Source organism: Myotis daubentonii, chromosome 5 (assembly GCF_963259705.1).
Source record: "Myotis daubentonii chromosome 5, mMyoDau2.1, whole genome shotgun sequence".
NCBI classification, from domain to species: domain Eukaryota; kingdom Metazoa; phylum Chordata; class Mammalia; order Chiroptera; family Vespertilionidae; genus Myotis; species Myotis daubentonii.
The window spans coordinates 68,528,103-68,548,474 of record NC_081844.1 but is presented as its reverse complement, the minus strand read 5'-3'; the positions used below and the strand labels follow the sequence as shown (position 1 = coordinate 68,548,474).

Genomic DNA, 20,372 nt, shown 5'->3' with positions numbered 1-20,372 from the left:
AACTTTCAATCTGTCCTACATGCTACAAATATTTTCCTCACATCTACATTTTTATTGTTGTTGCCTGTTGACTCTACATAGGGAATTTTTATTACAAGACAAAATTTCACTTTAATACAGTTAAATTTGACTATTTTTTCCAACTTCTTGGATTTCATTTTTTATAAAGGTGATCTCCCTTATCCATAGATTGTGAATGTAAGCTCCTAGATTTCCTCAAAAGATTGCTATGTCTTTCATCTTTTAACCCCTAAATCTTTAATAACATGTTCCAGTAGGACAACTCTTCCCTCACATTTCATCCTTCCCTTTATATTGAGGCATTTTTTCCCTAAGTGGTGGCAGGAGAAACCCACTCTGTCCTCTCCCCATCCCCATCCTCACCCCCAAATACACAGTACCAGGAAGAAGCTTCCCAGTGCCCTAGCACACCCCGACTCTCCCGCTTCCAGTGGATAGAAGTCAGCCTGCTTTTTATTTTATTCCTCTCCTTTTAAACATTTTGTTGTTGTTGTTTAGTACCTCTGCTTAATCCTAAATGGAGTTAAGGTCCGTCACTTAGTCAGGGTTCTGAGCTGCCAGCAGCAAAAGCCAACCTGAGTGGAAGAGGGTTTATTAAAAGGATACTAGGGTAAATTCACAGACTCACTGGGAGAGCTGGAAAACCAGGAATGAAGCTTTGTAGCAAGGAACATGCCCAGAACTTCCCCCACATAATTAGCTGGTCTCCCTTTTGGAGATAAATCTAGGGAATTCCCCAAACATGGCAGAGATGAGATGTAGATGGCCAAAAATAATGACCATAACTGTATTTTTATCAAATCACCTTTGCACTTCCTGGCTTTTGCATCACATATTGAGCTGTCCTATTATTTGCTGCATTTAGGTTTATTAATGTTATCTTTTTCAAAAGGGTACTATTTTTATTATTTAAGGTCCCTTTTAATCTGTTTATTGCTTTTCCCTTTACACCCTACCTTGTGATAGCAGTATTATCACTCCTGCTTTCTTTGTTTATAAGTTGCTAATATTTTACACTAAAACCTTTATTTTAAACTAGAGGCCCGGTGCATGGATCCGTGCACCAGCGGGGTCCCTCGGCCTGGCCTGCAGGGATCAGGCCGAAACCAGCTCTCCGACATCCCCTGAGGGGTCCTGGATTGTGAGAGGGTGGTTTTCAGGTGACACACCCTGGAATCGGGCTCCCTCCTCTCTGATTTCGGGTGCGTCACCCGAGAACTGCAGCTCAGAAGCTCCTGCATTGAGTGTCTGCCCCCTGGTGGTCAGTTCGTGTCATAGCTACCGGTTGGAGCATCTGCCCCCTGGTGGTCATTGTGCATCATAGCTACCAGTCAGATGGTCACTTAAGCTTTTCTTTTTTTAATATATTTTTATTGATTTCAGAGAGGAAGGGGGAGGGCGAGAGAAATAGAAACATCAATGATGAGAGAGAATCACTGATCGGCTGCTTCCCTTACGTGCCCCCACTGGGGATCGAGCCCACAACCCAGGCATGTGCCCTGGACCAGAACAGAACCTGGGACCCTTGTGTCTGCAGGCCGACACTCTATCCACTGAGCCAAACTGGCTAGGGCGGCTTTTATAGATATATAGGTTTAAAACAAATCCTCTGCTTTCCCCTCTTAAGATCTTTGTTCTAGTTCATTTATTCTCTGTTTTAGGTGTTTTCTAAAATAACATATTACTGAGCCTTGCTTTTTAATCAAAATCTGCATGTCTCTGCCTTTTAACAGAATTTGGTCCTCTCATACTTTAATGTAATGATTTCTATGCAGGACATTATTCATTCTGCTGTAATTGGCTGAAGCACCTGTGGCAACAGGTGAAGCACTCTGCCTCTCCCAGAGACCCAGGACACCTGCCACTCTCCTACCATCCCTTCACCCTTCCCTTCACCATGGCCTCCAGGCAGGCAGAGCAGGTGGACTCACCAGGGCTTATGAAGAGCGAGTCAAAGCTAAGCTACTCATTTAACTCCTGTCTTATTTAGCAGAGCAGGATCCACAGATCATCTAAAAAGAAGGAGGAGGAAAGAGTCCTTTTTTTGGAAGATGGAAAGAAGTGACTTATGCTTCTTAGATGCTTATGGCATTTGAAAAGATCACAAACCATTTTAATTATAAATAATAATTTTAATAACTATAATAATAAGCATTTATTGAGCTCAAAAATGTCTTTGATTTTTATGGATGTAAGATGACCATTAAAAATATAGCTTTTCAGGAGCAGTGGAAAAAGAACCAAGATGGCGGCATAGGTTAACGCCGGAGATTCCTGCCTCGAACAACCACTTCAGAAAAACAACTAAAGACGGAACGGACATCATCCAAAACCATAGGAAGGCTGGCTGAGTGGAAATTCTACAACTAGGAGGAAAGAGAATATCATACCCAGACTCAGAGGAGGCGCAGTGCTGAAGTGAAATACTCAGGTGCAGAGTGCGTGCGAGCGGGCTGGCGGTGGAGGGCGAGGTTGTTGTTTTCAATTGGGAGGGAGTTTCAGACTCTGAGCTCCAGATCTGGGCCAGTCCCTAGGGACCCAGACTCAAACGGGAGAAGCGGGACTGTCTGGCTTCGGTCGGAACTCCAAGGCAGCTTTCTCTCTGAGGTTTGCAGCCGTTGCTGGGACTCTGTGAGGCAAAGCCCCTAGGGACTGAACGGAGAGCCGCCATAACTGCTCGCTCCTGCCCGCCCTGTAGATCCCCGGGGACCCGCCCCGCCCAAGCCCTGCACAGAGCCATTTGCCAGATAGCCTCAGGCAAATGCTAGATTAGCACCGCCCTAGAGATCCAGCACAGAAGCTCTCCCACTGCAGACACAGCGGACTCTCATAGCCAGTTAGCCTGGAGGTCAAATCACCCCCAGTATTGCCGACATCAATCAAGGCTTAAGTACAACAAGACTGCGCACAAAGACCACTAGGGGGTGTACTAAGAAAGCATAAAAAATGCGGAGACAAAGAAACAGGACAAAACTGTCAATGGAGGATATTGAGTTCAGAACCACACTTTTAAGGTCTCTTAAGAACTGTCTAGAAGCTGCCGATAAATGTAGTGAGATCCTCAAGAAAACTAATGAGACCCTCGATGTTACGATAAAGAACCAACTAGAAATTAAGCATACACGGACTGAAATAAAGAATACTATACAGACTCCCAACAGCAGAACAGAGGAGCGCAAGAATCAAGGCAAAGATTTGAAATGCGAAGAAGCAAAAAACACCCAACCAGAAAAGCAAAATGAAAAAAGAATCAGAAAATACGAAGATAGTGTAAGGAGCCTCTGGGACAGCTTCAAGCAAACCAACATCAGAATTATAGGGGTGCCAGAAGATGAGAGAGACCAAGATATTGAAAACCTATTTGAAGAAATAATGACAGAAAACTTCCCCCACCTGGTGAAAGAAATAGACTTACAGGTCCAGGAAGCGCAGAGAACCCCAAACAAAAGGAATCCAAAGAGGACCACACCAAGACACATCATAATTAAAATGCCAAGAGCAAAAGACAAAGAGAGAATCTTAAAAGCAACAAGAGAAAGAAACTCAGTTACCTACAAGGGAATACCCATATGACTGTCAGCTGATTTCTCAACAGAAACTTTGCAGGCCAGAAGTGAATGGCAAGAAATATTCAAAGTGATGAATACCAAGAATCTACAACCAAGATTACTTTATCCAGCAAAGCTATCATTCAGAACGGAAGGTCAGATAAAGAGCTTCACAGATAAGGAAAAGCTAAAGGAGTTCATCACCACTAAACCAGTATTATATGAAATGCTGAAAGGTATCCTTTAAGAAGAGGAAGAAGAAGAAAAAGGTAAAGATACAAATTATGAACAACAAACATGCATCTATCAACAAGTGAATCTAAGAATCAAGTGAATAATCTGGTGATCATAATAGAATCAGGGACATAGAAAGGGAATGGACTGACTATTCTTGGGGGGGAAAGGGGTGTGGGAGATGCGGGAAGAGACTGGACAAAAATCATGCACCTATGGATGAGGACAGTGGGTGGGGAGTGAGGGCGGAGGGTGGGGCGGGAACTGGGAGGAGGGGAGTTATGGGCGGAATAAAGAGGAACAAATGTAATAATCTGAACAATAAAGATTTAATTAAAAAAATATATATAGCTTTTCAATTGGCAGTTCCATTAAATTGGATACATTCACACCTAAACATACTGGCTGAACAATGCTAGAGACACATATCAAGGACACTAATAACTCTGTTTCCTCTTATACAAAAATACAAGAGATTTTTTAAAATCATAATGTGAATTTACAGGTAGGCTGCAGTCACGATATTGTTAAAAGATTACAAATGACAATTTTCAAGTTTCTTAAGGGAACAGCTAATAAGAGGAAATAAGCAAAACAAAACAAGATTCTACAGTGAATGTTTGCACTAAGATAGCAATGAAAAACAAAGCTATAGAAGTAGTCCAGCCCTGGCTGATGCTGCTCAGTGGTTAGAGCTCTGGCCTGCACACCAAAGGGTCTCGGGTTTGATTCTGGTCAAGGACAGGTACCTGGGTTGTGGGTTAGATCCCTGGCCCCAGGCAGGATGCGTTCGGGAGGCAACCAATCGATGTGTTTCTTTCACAATGATGTTTCTGTCTCTCTCTCCTGCCTTCCTTTCTACTTTCTCTAAAAATCAATGGAAAAATACCCTCGGGTGAGTATTAAAGCACAAAAATTAAATAAAAATGAAAAATAAAACCTATCTAGACCTTCAAAGATAACTGAAAAGTACTGCTTCGGAAACCTCCAGGGAAACTATCTATAATGATTTCTCAAGTATTTTTTCTCTCTTGTATCTGCTTAGTAAGAAATGGTTTTTATAAGATTTTTACCCAACTTCATTATTATTTTTCTCTGCTTCAGGATAAAAAGAACCTTTTTGATTTTGGGATTGATTAAACTTAACTATGATTGCTGTAGAGAAAAGGTAAAGATAGGAACGATCTCTGAATATATGTTCAAAATATACCAATCTTTTGAATACATTTTTTAGGTAAATAATGTTCAAAATATCAGATTTTTTGTTTAGCACTTATAAAATACATACTGATACTCTAATGTAGAATATCTTTTGAAAAGTATAGGCAAAGCTAGACATATTTAACAATTTACCTCGTTTCTAATTGTTTTATACTCGATTGCAACTGCTGTAAACGCCTATCTGATGCGTCCTCTCTTCTTTGGGAAGACACCATATCCTCCTCCTAGAAAATAAAGAAACTGGAAACTTATTTTGAGCATGTAAAAATTCAATTCATCATTCTACAGCACAAAGACAATAGTTCACTCTCTAAAGTACACTATTAGAATTTGATTTATAAGTTTAGAAGCAGGACCACTTGAGGAACAAATATGTATACTAAAAATGTTGAAGAGAACCTCCCTGTATTAGATACCATCAATCCTGTATTAAATAATCAATAATCAAAATAGTCATTGCATATAGATTTCTACTACAGTATTTCTATAGTGCAGTCAGTCTGTCTTTCACACAAGCTCTGTTAACTAGGTTATACTGCATCCTTTATAATAATAGGATAGTTCTTCTTTGACATGGAGATGCTTTAAAATATATTTAGGTTTTATTCGAACAACCTTTAAAAAAATTTCTATCTTTTCCTATCTTCTGGTGTGTTATTTTTTATACCATTTTAATTCTTCTATTGGCTTTTAGCTATATCTGTTTGAATTACTTTTTTAGGGTTGCTCTAGAGATTATAATATGCATCTCTAACTTACCCCAATTTACTTAGAGTTAATATTTAATGAATTCAGAGAAAATGTCAAACCTTGCAGCAATGTATTTATTGCCATATACCATCCTAGTTTTTAGTGCCTTGCCTATCATATCTTACATCTGCATACTTCACAAATCCATCAAATACAGTGCTAAGTTCTGCTTTAAAGCAGTCAAGTCTTCTAAGGTGTTAATAAGAGAAAAGAAAAAATATGTCGATATATTATTTCATAGTTATAATTCCTGTTGCTCTTGATTTCTTCCTATATCTAAGTTGCCATCTGCTGTCACTTCCTTTCAGCCTAAAGAATTTTCTTCAGCATTTTTGAAGTACAGTTCTGCTAGTTACAACTTCTGTTTTTATCTGAAAATGCCTTTATTTTGCCTGCATTTCTGAAGTACAGTTGCACTGCACATAGAATTCTTAGTGAGCATTTTTTTTTTTTTGCCTTCAGCACTTCAGATATATTATTCCAATGTTTTCTGCTTCCACAGTTTATTGATGGAAAGTCAGCCATTACTCATGACCGTTCCTGTTTATGCCACTTTTCTGTTGCAGTTTTCATGTCTTCTCTTTATAACTGGCTGTCAGTGCTGTCAGGATGTATCTAAAAGTGATTTTCTTTGTGCTTATCCTACTTAGGGTTACTGAGATTCTTAGATCTGTTAATATTTTCTACCAAAGTTTGGAATTTTTCAGGCATTATCTTTTTAAGCATCTTTTTTGCTCCCTCCCTTCTGCCTTTGCCTGCTAAATCCAACAGCTGGGTCCACGGAGAGTGAGTTTCACTGACTGCCCTCACTGCCAACAACTACACTTTCCTATCTAGTAAGTTTTGGTAGTTATTTCCAATATTTTATTTTAGCTGCCTAATTTTATATTTAGAGGCAAAAAATGATTAATGCCTTTTCCAGCAGTCCTGTTTAACCCCTAATCCAAATAGAACAGTAATAAAATACATGGAAAACACTAAGCTATGGGCAATCAATCAGTTGTCTTAGAAATAAGAAAATACCTTCTTCTGCATCTCTCCTTGAAAATCTTCAGTCACTTTAGTTAACTGTTCCACTTTTGCAACTGCAACTCTCATATCTAACTTGGCTTGCCTAAAACAGAAAGTAAATTAGTACAGTTTTCATACACCATAAAGAATGTAAAAAATGAGAAAATGTAAATTTGGTAAAATGAGTACTGACTTTTGTGCACATACATGCTTAGGAAGGATAATCTGCTAAGACCAAATCTGTATAACAGATGGCTTCCTCCTTTCTATCTTGGCAGGTCATCTAATCCGCCTCCCTGCTGTTGGATATGAGATTGCTAAGACGCTCTTGTGGTCAAGTGAACCAAACCTCTGTAATAGATGGTTTCCTTGTTTCTATCTAATTTGCCTAATGATTCTACTTCTAAATAGTCTCTAAATTGTGTAATCCATTTTCACTTCCATTGTCTAAACTTTGGCCCCATTATTACTTCCCAAGACTATTCCAAAAGATTACAAATTCATCTCTTCACTGGTGGTCTCCTCTTCAATTCATCCTCTATAATGCATCTTACTTGTCAAAAATTTTATCCAGTGATAAAAATTATCATTTAATAATGATTTCTAGATTCTCCACTTCTTTGGGTACACAATCAACACTCCTCTGCATGGCATGTAAGACTAGCCATCATCTGGTCTTCAAGAGTCTCATGTCTTGCCAATTCCCCGCATGTAATTTATGTTCCAGGTATAACAGATTACTAGCTCACTGTTTCCTAAACACATCCTTGTCTATTTTTTCACCTGTTTGATTAGACTATCTTCCTCCATCTTTTTATAACTTCTTCAATCTTTCAGACTTTGTTCAAAAGTCTCCTCATTTCAAGTATTCCCTAACTTGTCCTAGGTAAAAGACCCTAAAATCCCAGTCCTCATAATACATGATACTTTGTACATTACTAACAGATACCTACCTCTTCATGGAATCTGAAGTTTATAAAGAAAGAAATTAAGATCACTAAAGGGTAACATTCTTTAAATTATTAAATCCTCAGTAGAGACTATAGTATCTAGCACATAGTTGAAGTAAATATATAATAAATGAATGAAAGAGAACACAAAAGGAAAGGAGACAATCACAGGTATAGCTTGATATTTTACTTAGATCATGCCTATCCAATTTGATATTTAGTGTGCAAATCCTAGAATAATTTTGTGAATCTTTCATTTGAAACAGAATCTCTCTCCCACATAATTTAAAAAAATTTGAGACAATGGTCCTAAGACCTGTTTTTGTAAGTCATTAAAAAAAACTCTTAAAGTATTTAAATTATGTCTTCTAAAACACACAAAAAACCTGTTTTTTGAAGAGGAAAATATGTAGTTGCTCATATATACTTATTTATTTCTATATTATTCCAGAAGATAGTTAGAAGTAAATAGTTGTTTCTATCTACTTTTGCCATGAAATAATGAAAACTATCCTATATAATAAAAAGGTAATATGCAAATTGACCCTAACAGCAGAATGACTGGGAATGACTGGTCACTATGATACACACTGACCACCAGGGGGCAGATGCTCAATGGAGGAGCTGCCCCCTGGTGGTCAGTGCACTCCCACAGGGGGAGCTCTGCTCAGCCACAAGCCAGGCTGATGGCTGCCAGCACAGCGGTGGTGGCAGGAGCCTCTCCTGCCTCCTCAGCAGTGCTAAGGATGTCCGATTGCAGCTTAGTCTGCTCCCTGCTGGTAAGTGGACATCCCCCGAGGGCTGCCAGAGGGATGTCTGACTGCCAGCTTGGGCCTGATCCCCCAGGGAGTGGGCCTTAAGCCAGCAGGTGGACATCCTCCGAGGGGTCCCAGGCTGCAAGAGGGCATAGGCCGGGCTGAGGGACCCCCCCCCCCAAGTGCACAAATTTTTGTGCACCAGGCCTCTAGTTCTAGAATAAAAGCTATAAGGTCTGTTGTCTAGACCTGGCTCTACCAACATAATAGTCATGTGAACTAGTGCAACTGAACTTAACCTCTCTGAGTCTCAGAATTTCAGCTATAAAACAGAAATAAAAACATTTTTTTCCTGCATAGCTTACAGAATTATCATAATGTTTAAATAAGTTAATTCATATTAAAACACTTTATTGGAGTTTTTACAAATGTAAGCTATCATCATAATCTTGCACCCCCCCTCCCTTTTTTTTTTTAATCGCTAGGAACTGGTGGTCTAGAGTTACTGTATAGTTGGATTGCTAAAGCTTGGGGAATGGATGTCTGCCCTTGATTCCTGGCCAAGAAATGAAAAGTGGGATTTATGATGTGCTGCTCAATGTCTGAACCTGTCAGGTAACCCCCAGCCAGGATTTGTTTACTGATGGTTTTCACCTGGAATAGTTGGCTAGATAGCCAGGTTGGGCTATGTGACTAGAAGGATAAAAAAAAGGCCCAGCCTTGAGCTTTCTTGAATCCAAAATTCATTGCACACATGCTGGTAGTTCAATCTGGAGAGAAAGCATGTCTTTGTCTGAATAAAGACCCTGGGGCACTATGCCTGCCTATACTGGGCCCCCTAGGGTTGCCTGTGCTCTTTTTCTTGCTGCTCAATATCCTTTGCTTTTACATAAAAGCCTTAAGTGAGTAGCTCTGGGGAGTCTGGGGAGTCCCTTCAAATATTTAAACTTTGAATCTTTAGAGGAACCAACAAAAATAATCCTAATTTTATTTTATGAGGGAACTTTATTAACTATATGTTTATAATATTTAACATGCAAACGTACATATGTCTGCTTGTGTACAAATTATATCAAGGTCAAAAATAATTTTCATTCTAGAAAAATAAATTTGATAAAAAATAAACAAGAATAACTAAATAATCTTGATGTCATAACTACCCACGTATTTTATTTTTGCCCCAAAGGAATATTTTTAAAAGCACATTATTTCATTTTCACACATGCTTCCTTGTTAAACAATTTAAAATTTCTGGGATTTATCTTTAATTTAATATTAATCTTTATAAATATTTTATTATAAAAAACAAAGCTTTGCTCTGTTATGCAAAGTATAAGCAAGTATAACATAAAAGACAGGATATAGTACTTTAAATTATAGCATTAACTTGGACACAAATTAAAATGCTTTAACATTACTACATGCTTTTGAAATTTAACATCAAACAGAAAGAGTCTACTTTATACATTTTTATCAGTTTCTTTTGCAGTCTCATATTAAGGAAATACTAGAAATGTTTACAATAATTTTCATACAATGAAAAATGATAAGAATCTGAGCAAAATAAGATACAGATTTTACTTATTTGATATACAGTCTGGTTTTTCTCTTTAAAATAAAAGAGAAACGCATCCCTTGGCACTTTAATAAGTGTTCTTACAATTATACAGTACTGTAGTAAAGCTAATTATTTATGTTTAAAAATTTTGATTTTTCGTTAATCCTCACCTGAGGAGATGATTTTTTTCTATTGATTTTTAAAGAGAGTAGAAAGGAGGGGGAGAGAAACATCGATTGGCTGTCTCCAAGGGACCGGGGATCAAGCCTTATGCCCTTTTTAAAAAAAATATTTTATTGATTTTTTTTTACAGAGGAAGGGAGAAGGAGAGAGAGTCAGAAACATCGATGAGAGAGAAACATCGATCAGCTGCCTCCTGCACACCCCCCACTGTGGATGTGCCTGCAACCAAGGTACATGCCCTTGACCGGAATCGAACCCAGGACCCTTGAGTCCGCAGGCTGACGCTCTATCTACTCAGCCAAACCAACTAGGGCAAGCCTTGTGCCCTTGACGGGCATTGAACGTGGGACCCGTCAGTCCACAGGCCCACGCTCTATCCACTGAGCCAAACCGGCCAAGGCTATGTTTAAATGTATTGGGAACCCCCAAACTTAATTTTAGACAAAGTTCTGAAACTTTAAGATAATTTCTGCTTTAAAAAACTGATGGAAAATAGCAAAACTGAAAATTTTTTATTTTAATTGTTTTCTTCTTTCAATCTTTAGTGGCTATCTAATGGTTATACCTATTCAAAAGACGAGCCTACCAAGAAACTCTGAAAGCAAAAGGTATTAATAATCCACATACTGAACTGTCAAAACTTTAAAACAGAGGCACTTGAGGTCTTTAAAAATTTAATTCAAAATTATACATAAAGTAGTTCAAATTCTAATTCCATGTGAGAATGTAATTTTCTAATATACCAGTTATAGTTGTCTATACTTTCTGTTCATGAACATGAGCTTTCTCCAATTCTGTATGCACAGGCTCTCAGTCTCATTCATTTACAAGGTCTGGGGCTGGTCCCTGGTCATCAGTGTTTTTCAGCATCTCAATAGCTGATTCTGATATACAGCCGTTGTCTTAGATTTTACAGAATAACTACACAATCAACATGTTCATATTTACAGAATGATTGCAAACAATGATTAAAAATATAGTTTGAGTCATATAACTTTGGGTATCACTGACAAACTGGAGAACATTTTAATTCATTTTCTATTATTAAATAGGCTATGCAATGGACATGCTCAACAATGTTTATCAAGTTGTGATGCTTGAGACACACAAGGTGTTTTGGAAGGTTGCACAAAACACACAGAGAGGTGAGATACAGTAATCTTTAGGAGGGCCACAAAGCACACTTTAAGCATCACAAAAGTTTAAAATAAAGTTTTATGATTCAAAGTAGGTAGCACATTTGCATTTGTTCAAAGAATACTTAAGTGAGAGATATTTAAAATGAAAATTGGCAGAGGACTAGCAAGTCTCATAAACAGAGGTAAAGAGAAAGCTTCAAGAAGGAGCAAAATAAGCATAACAGTAGGAACCTGTAGGGCAGTGGTTCTCAGCCTTGGCTTCACGTTAGAATCACCTGGGAATCTTTTTAAAATCCTGATTTCTGGGCTTCATCCTCCGGAAATTGTTCCTTTGTTACTGTTACTAATGTTGTGGTCCCACCCCATAACAAAGAAACAGAATTTCCGGAGGATGAGGCCCAGAAATCAGGATTTTAAAAAGAAACCCATGTGATTCTAACGTGCAGCTAAGGTTGAGAACCACTGCTGTAGGGCCTATTTAGGGAAGGTAGGAAATCAGACAAGAAAGGCGATGAAAATTAGTGTCGATGACCTTAAATTGACAAGTTAAGTAATCTGTATTCACGTAAAGGCACAAGGAAGCTACTTGAAGAGTGGGATCAGGGCTGCACTTTAGGGATTTAAACCTGACATCTGTGAAAAACAATGGACTAGAATGATGGTTCTGTCTCTGTCTAACCAATATCTACACTAATAAAAGAGAAACATGGTAATTGGCGTACGACCGCTACCCTTTTCATTGGCTAATCAGCAAGATATGCAAATTAACTGTCAGCCAAGATGGCGGCCGGCAGCCAGGCAGCTTGAAACTAACATGAGGCTTGCTTGCCTCAGTGACGGAGGATCGTTGGAGGAAACCAACGTTCCCTGCCTGCGGCTGCAGGCCTCTGAGCGGGCAGTTTAAGAAACATTGTAACAAATACCGCCGGACTTCAGCCAGCAGATTCGCAACATTGTAAGCAAAGGCCAGAAACCTACTTTCAGCCACGGAGGCCTAAGAGCTGGAGCCAAGCCTCAAGGTAAAGCTGGCCCAGAATAAAAAAGAAAAAAAGGAGCGGTTGGGAACTTCAGTCACTCCCAGCCTGAAAACAGCCCTCAGCCCCTCACCCAGACTGGCCAGGCACCCCAGTGGGGACCCCCACCCTGATCCAGGACAGCCTTCAGGGCAAACCAGCCGGCCCAACCCATGCACCAGGCCACTACCCTATATAGTAAAAGGGTAATATGCCTCCCAACACCGGGATCAGCGTGACAGGGGGCAGCGCCCAAACCCCCTGATCGCCCTGCGGCTCTGTGTGTGACAGGGGGCGGGACCCCAAACCCCTGAGCAGCCCTGCTCTGTGCCTGATAGGGGGGAGCTCCCCAACCCGGCCCCCCCCCCACACACAGGCCCTGCTCTGTGTGTGATGGGGTAGAGCCATAACCTCCCCATCGGCCCTGCCCTGAGTGTGAGAGTGGCGGCACCCCAACCCCCTGATCGGCCCTGCTCTGTGGGTGATAGAGGGCGGTGCCCCAACCCCCTGATGGGCCCTGCTCTGTGTGTGACGGGGCAGCGCCCCAACCCCGATTGGCCCTGCTCTGTGCATGACGGGGTGGTGCCACAACCTCCCCATGGACCCTGCCTTGAGTGTGACAGGGGATGGTGCCCCAACCCCCCAATTGGCCCTACCCTGAGCGTGACTGAGGGTGGCATCACAACCTCCCAATCTCCCTGCTCTGTGCATGATGAGGCGGCGCCCCAACTCCCCAATCGGCCCTGCTCTGAGCCCGACCAGGGGCTGCACCTAGGGATTGGGCCTGCCCTCTGCCACCCGGGAGCAGGCCTAAGCCAGCAGGTCGTTATCTCCTGAGGGGTCCCAGACTGTGAGAGGGCACAGGCCGGGCTGAGGGACCCCCCTCCCCCCCGAGTGCACAAATTTTTGTGCACCGGGCCTCTAGTATCATAATAAAAAAGCAAGAAGCAGCAAAAGGCTAAACCAGCGTGATGGCAACAATGAATAAGCAGTTCCACTGGGAGAGATGGCATAGATGTGACAAAGACAGAATTTAGAGATTCTATACAATCATTCCTTGAACAAATATTTGTTGAATGCTCATAATATGCCAGGCACTGCGCTTCAAGTGCTGGTGGCTCATTCAGTTGCTTTGTTTTTTATTTTTATTAAATTTTATTGGGGTGACATTGGTCAAAATGAACATACAGGTTTCAAAATCTGTATATAGCACCATGTGTCCACCACACGAAGTCAAGCCTTGCTTTGTTTTTCTAACTATATTTCAGGAGCGCTATATTTACTTTACGGAGCACCTATATAAACTAACAAAGCACTGTTAATTCAGTGGTAAACAAGAGAGACAAAGTCCCTATTCTCATAAAGTTTACATTGCTGTGAAAGGATTCAGATAATATGTAAACAAATAAATTAGGTAATTTTAGAAGTGATAATTCTCTGAAGTAAATGACATAAAACAATGAGAGACTTGGGTCCTCAGGGACAACCCATCTAAGAAGGGATATTTGAATTAAGATCTAAAGCACGATAAGGCCAACTTACAATTTAGGGTGAAAGAGTTACAGGCAGAGTAAATTAATAATAAATGCAGAGTTTGAGAAAAGCACTTAAAGAAATGGCAATTAGCTGGGATGTATCATTAATAGGAAGGTAGAAGATAAGGCAGAGAGGAAGGCAGAGGTTAGATCATGTAAGTGCAGAAAGTCTTCAATCAAGAAAAAAAAGAGGAGACATATGTACCACTCTTTGTGATACTTTAAGCAATAAAATTTATTTATTTATTTTTTTAATTTTGTTTTATTGCTTAAAATATTACAGAGTGGTACATATGTCTCCTCCCCGCCCCACACCTTCCCCGGGTCTCCCCTACCTCCCAGTGTCTTGTGTCCATTGGTTATGCTTATATGCATGCATACAAGTCCTTTGGTTGATCTCTTACTTCCCTCCCCCCAATTCTCCCCAGCCTTCCTGCTGTAGTTTGACAGTCTGTTCGATGCTGCTCTGCCTCTGTCTCTATTTTTGTTCATCAGTTTATAATGGTCTTTATTATCCATAAATGAGTGAGACGACAACCAAGGAAAATAGATGATTTTGTTTTAAATCAAAAAGGTACCAGTAATCTTGAGGAGAAGAAGACTAGAGAGGCAGGACTAAATCCAAATTGAAAGAAATTCCAGAAAGACTAGAGCAAATTCACTCTTCTCCCAAGCAATTTCAAAGACTAGAAAGGATAAACTATAGTAAAATGAGGAATCATCAGGGGGTGGGAAATCTTGGAAAAGCCCCACAAGAGAGGCTAAATTTTTAAAATGAATGAACATAAGTGAAGGAACAAGATATAAGAAGGAAAAGAAGAGATTTGGGGTTGTACAGTATGCAAGAAATGGGAATAGAGCTTAGTAGCAAGGATAAAATAAGAAAGGAAGGCTTCATCTAGACCTAGGAGTTATAGCAGCAACAACGTAGGTAAGGCTGATTTTCCAGAGCTAGGAAGGGAAATATCTACTGCCTATTTATGACAGAAATACCAACTCTCAAACCTACTGGCATCTGCTTTGTAAGCATTCTCCATGCCTATCTACTTGGAAAGGTCGTATACTAAAGTAGAATGGAGGAGATCAAAGACAATGAGAGTCATTGAATACTGCAACACTGCAAAGAAGATCATATTTCCATTCCAGAGATGAGGAAACTGAAGTTCATTCAGTTAAGCAACCTGGCCAAGTCAATGAACCAGAACCAGAATACAAAATAGAAAATAAAAAATAAGAAAACAAAACTAGAACTATCTGATTTAAAAGCCTACGCTATTTATACTTCATACCGCACAGAAACACATTTTTCGGTTAGGAGTGCAAATGTGAATATTTGCAAAATAAAATTATTATCAATAAAATATATATTTTGAAATAAATCAGTAATCAATTATTAGAGGCAAAACTTCCAAACAATGAAGTTACGGATCTGTTCCTACTCTTGAACAATATGTTCTGGACATAAAGTTTAATATTCCTCTTTCTGACCCTTAAAGATTAAGCATGAACAATATACTAGTAAACATTTAAATAATGGGTAACTGTAATTAAAACAGTGTGAACAGACAGAAAAATGACAGCAAAGCCCTATTTCTTAAAACATGCTAGTCTTAGAAGACTAGCAGCCAGCACATAAGGAACTGTCTGGCAAATTCTTATGACTAAGCTCAGGCCATTTCTCACACGGGACAGTTTCCAAGAGACTATGAATCAAACATAGTGATCCAGGGATTCCAGATTTCCACAGCATTCTTATAACAGAAGACACAATATTATTCAAATTGGAACATAAAACAGCTGAGAAAAAACTATTATCTCAGCTAAAATAAAACTATTACCTGGCAAAGGTACATATATTTTTGAAAAAAAGAGATTACATAAAAATTATTGGCATAGACAATGTTTTTGAAGAAAAAGATTAAAAATGAACACAATAAATATGCAGACTGATTTATGTAATTTAGCCTTTGTTGCATTAAACATAATAGATTGATGTAAAGAATCACACTGGTATCAAATTGCTCTTATGTTTTTTAGTTAAACTTCTTATTTAAAAATCCTTTCACTATCACATTTTAAATATCTCCTGGATTTTATTTCATATTTAAATAGAGCACTAACCATTAAAAAATACTTAACTGCATCTATCATGCATTCAAACTTTGAGATGATTGGTACTAAAAACATTTAAAAGTCGGTATAGCTTAAAGCCTGGATCCATAATGAGAAACACTGAAAATCTTTTCATTCATTTTGCAAAGCTACTATTAATTATATTAAAAATGGTTTTCTCTGGTGTGTTGTTTTTGAAATCAACCACTAAATGGTCACACATTACTGCATAGCTGAAGAATATAAAATATAATTTTTATAAACAATGACACTCAAGAAGACAGTTGTGCCCCCACAAGATCAATGGTAAAAGTACACAAAGAGAAAACCCACATAAATTAGTTTAGCTTCGCCCCTCCAATGAAGTGCAATTTAATTAATTATTTAATTAACTGAATCACTCAACAATATTTTTTGAGCACTTGCCCCGTGTCTAGCACTGGGGTAGATGATGGCAAGATAAAAATGACTAAACTATGAGCCATATCTTTAAGGATCTTAAAAACTAGTACAGAGAGATTAACTTATAAAGAATTAAAGTACGCTAGAGTGTTAGAAATGCTAGGAGAGAAGCAACTGCAGTTACAGCTGAGGCACAAAGGATGGCACACCTGGTTCTACCTGGGGAGGAAGAAACCATTACGGTTCTGAAAAACATTTCTAGAACATGTCACAGTTGAATGTTGAGAGGATATTTATCAGAGAAGAGCATTTCAGGCTGCCTGAACAATGTGAACAAAATTAGGGAGTTAGGAAATAGCATGGCTTGTCTGGAAAACTAAGAGTAGTTTAGAAAATTGAGGTGACGAGTGACAAGATCTAAAGTAGCCAGGGGTCAAGTCATAGAGGACTTTATGTTGTGCCGAGTAACTTGGATTATATTCAATGGCATTTAGTAGCCCTTGAAGGACAGTGACATGAATCAGATTTTATTTTAGAAAGATCATTTTGATGACAACATGAGAAAGGAAGATAGGGAAGAAATAAGCCAATTTGGAGGTTACTCAGATGAGATGACAGACTGAGCAAAGGCAATAACAACACAGTGACGTAGAAGTGAAGGATCTGAGAGACATTTGGAAGGCAGAGTTGAAACAGAAAAGAATTTAGGATACCTCCTAGTTTTCTGAAGCAGGAACTGGATGGTGCCAGTCACAAACATAAAGATTCAGGATACATGATAGATAATAAGCTCAGTTGAGAGCCTGCTGAGTTTCAAGTGCCTCTGAATCAACTGGGTGGAGACAACCAAGAAAAACTTGAGCTAGAAAAATTGAATGGGGGTCTCATCTTTATAGAGATCATTGAAGCCACGAAAGTGTGCATGAGATTAATGGGTCAAATTAATAATTTGAGGCTATCATATCACATATAAACTTATTAAAGATCATTTCTACCCCAGAGCACACTTGTGTATGTTTAAGTTCTCAATAAATATAAAATAAATTGGCAAGTTACAGATTCTGTATATGAAGACTAGAGGCCCGATGCATGAAATTCGTGCAAGGGGTTCAGTCCTCTCAGCCACCGCGACTTGCCTCGGCCATCACAGTCCTGGCTTTGTCCAGGAGGACATCCAGGGAAGGTCGTTCAGCTGTCTGGTCTAATTAGCAAATTACACTTTTATTATTATAGATAATATCTATGTGTGCTAATAAGATCATTCCTTAGTGGCTAAAATATTTTTCAATAAACATTCTAATGGTGACACAGGATAACACAGACCCCTATGCAAATACTTTAGTCAGTATGTATAGCACATCGTTTTACCAAGATAATATTGGTTATTCCTGAAAAATATCAACAGATGACAATCCTTTCCTTCAAAGACTTTACAAGGAAGATATAAAATCTGAGCAGGAATGACTTTAATAACAACCATGTCCATAACTCAGTGGGGCATACATTAGAAACAAATATTTTTTAAAAAGCACCTAAAGAGCCCTAACCAGTTTGACTCAGTGGATATAGCATCAGCCTGCAGACTAAGGGTCCCAGGTTTGATTCCGGTCAAGGGCATGTACCTTGGTTGCGGGAACATCCCCAGAGGGGAGTGTGCAGGAGGCAGCTGATAGATGTTTCTCTCTCATCGATGTTTCTAACTCTCTATCCCTCTCCCTTCTTCTCTGTAAAAAAAAATCAATAAAATATATATTTTTTAAAAAGCACCTAGAGAGAAATAACACATTTGTTTAAATTAATTAATGCTGAGAAGAGCCCCAGGAAGAGTAAAAATCTGGTGGAGTGAATGAGAGAAGTCTTCCTGGAGATGACAAGTTTTAACCAGGCTTAGGAAGTTATAACATTTTGACAAACAGAACAATGATCAAAGGCAAAGGGGAAGGAACCAAAACTTGTTCCATGAGTAATAGTAAGATAGCTCGTGTGAGCAGTTTGTACATAACTGGAGGGTTGGGGAAACCAGGTGAAGTAGGTTCTTGGAAAATAGTCTGAAGAGTTTCATCTGCAATGACAGGGCATCACCAGAAACTCTCGGAAAAGGAAAATGATGAAAAGCTTTAATTATAAATTCACAGGATTCTACTTTTTTTTTGTACCATAACATCAAACAAATGAAACCAGTATGTTTTCAGTATCAGTACAAACTTAATTCTGGTGTTTAAAGAGTTTCCGATCTAGTTATTCTTGGCATGGTTATATACGGCATCTCAAAACCTACATTCTGGTAACGTCAATATGCCCATCATTCTGAATCTGTCAAACTGGAAAGCAATACCCTCCTCCTTAAAAGAAGCATCTGCTTATCCTTCTGTTCCTTCAAGTCTGTGTCAGGAAAAGCAAGCATTAGTTTTATGTATACAACTCTGAACTGCTTAATGTTAAACTATGGAATACTGCCAGTAAATATTATGGCAAAACTGCTCATGGACAATGAAATGTAAGACCTTTTAGAAAACCACAACTAGCTTTATCAATCTCTATTGACAATCTTTGGGCCTGAATGTCCAAAAGCCAAATGAGATGTAAAAAAAAAAAATGTAGCCACTCATCATCCTTTCTTTAACAAGCAGCTCTCATTGACTTCCTTACTTCGGTGAATACTGTTAGAGAACCAGGTATAGAAACTCACTAAATTAGCAATTACAACATGTGAGTTCTAATTTGGCTTTTTCATGAATTTTTGGGCAAGCATGAATAAGACAAATGATTTATGAGCTCTTGGTTCATTTTGGTTTCTTCTATAAAAGCAGAAAGTTAGCCCTAGCTGGTTTGGTTCAGTGGATAGAGCATCTGCCTGCGGACTGAAGCAGGTTCAATTTGGGTCAAGGGCACATGCCAGGATTGAGGGCTCGATCCCTAGTAGAGGGTGTGCAGAAGGCAGCCAATCAATGATTCTCTCTCATCATTGATGTTTCTATCTCTCGCTCCTTCTCCCTCTCTGAAACCAATAAAAATATATTTTAATAAAAGGTAGAAAGTTATTCTTTTGTATATGTGAGAACATGGATAGACCTTGAGAATATTAAGCTAAGTAAAATAAGCCAGCCAGAGAAAGCTAAGAACCATATGATTTCACTCATATGTAGCATATAAAACTGAAACTCAGAGATTCAGACAGCACTGTGGTAGTTACCAGAGGGAAGGGAGTGGGCAGGTGGTGGTGAGGTGGAGGGGGCTAATATATGGTGACAGGAGATGGTTTGACTTTGAATGGTGGGCACCCAGTGCAATATTCTGATCTTGCATCATGGACATGTACACATGAAACTTACATGATCCTATTAACCAGTCACCCTAATAAATTTAACAAAAAAATGTTAAAAAATAGAAAGTTAAAGTAAGATGATCATTAAAATACTTCTAGCAATAAAATTCCATGATTCTTCCCCTGTCCTTTATCCCAATATCACCAAGTTCTGCTCATTTCCCCTATACAAAATATTTATATGCATTTTTATTTTCTATTTCCATTATCATCATATGATCGCAGGTCTTTACGAACCAATTTTCTTACTCATCTTTCTTCCAGGATCTTGCACCCTGTTTTATACTACATACAACATATTCTTTTCCTTTTTCCACTCTTTTCTGAACCTTAAGTGCAGAGTTAAATTAATCACACTATTCTTTCCATGATCTGTTGTTATTAACTGTGAACTGTTGCTCTCATTTGTTTATTTTTGTTTTCCTGTGCATTCTCAGTCCTTCTCTCATTCTCTTCATCTTGTGGTTCACATTAAAATGTGATACATACTTTGGAGATATCTATCTATCTGCATATATATATATATATATATATATATATATATATATATATATATATATATATATACTAGGGGCCCGGTGCACGAAATTCGTGCACTGGGTGTGTGTGGGGGGG

At 38.9% G+C, this 20,372-nt stretch overlaps 1 protein-coding gene across 2 annotated transcripts in view; it reads right to left on the bottom strand.

Moving 5' to 3' along the window:
• The window catches only part of SCLT1 (sodium channel and clathrin linker 1), a 107,277-nt gene that overhangs the window by 48,215 nt on the left and 38,690 nt on the right, over positions 1 to 20,372 (bottom strand). For both annotated transcript variants that reach the window (XM_059698034.1, XM_059698035.1), the window contains 2 exons: positions 6,798 to 6,888; positions 5,157 to 5,248 (listed from right to left, as the gene is read on the bottom strand). In XM_059698034.1, coding sequence (XP_059554017.1) covers positions 5,157 to 5,248; positions 6,798 to 6,888 — 183 coding nt within the window. The remainder of the gene's footprint in view (positions 1 to 5,156; positions 5,249 to 6,797; positions 6,889 to 20,372) is intronic.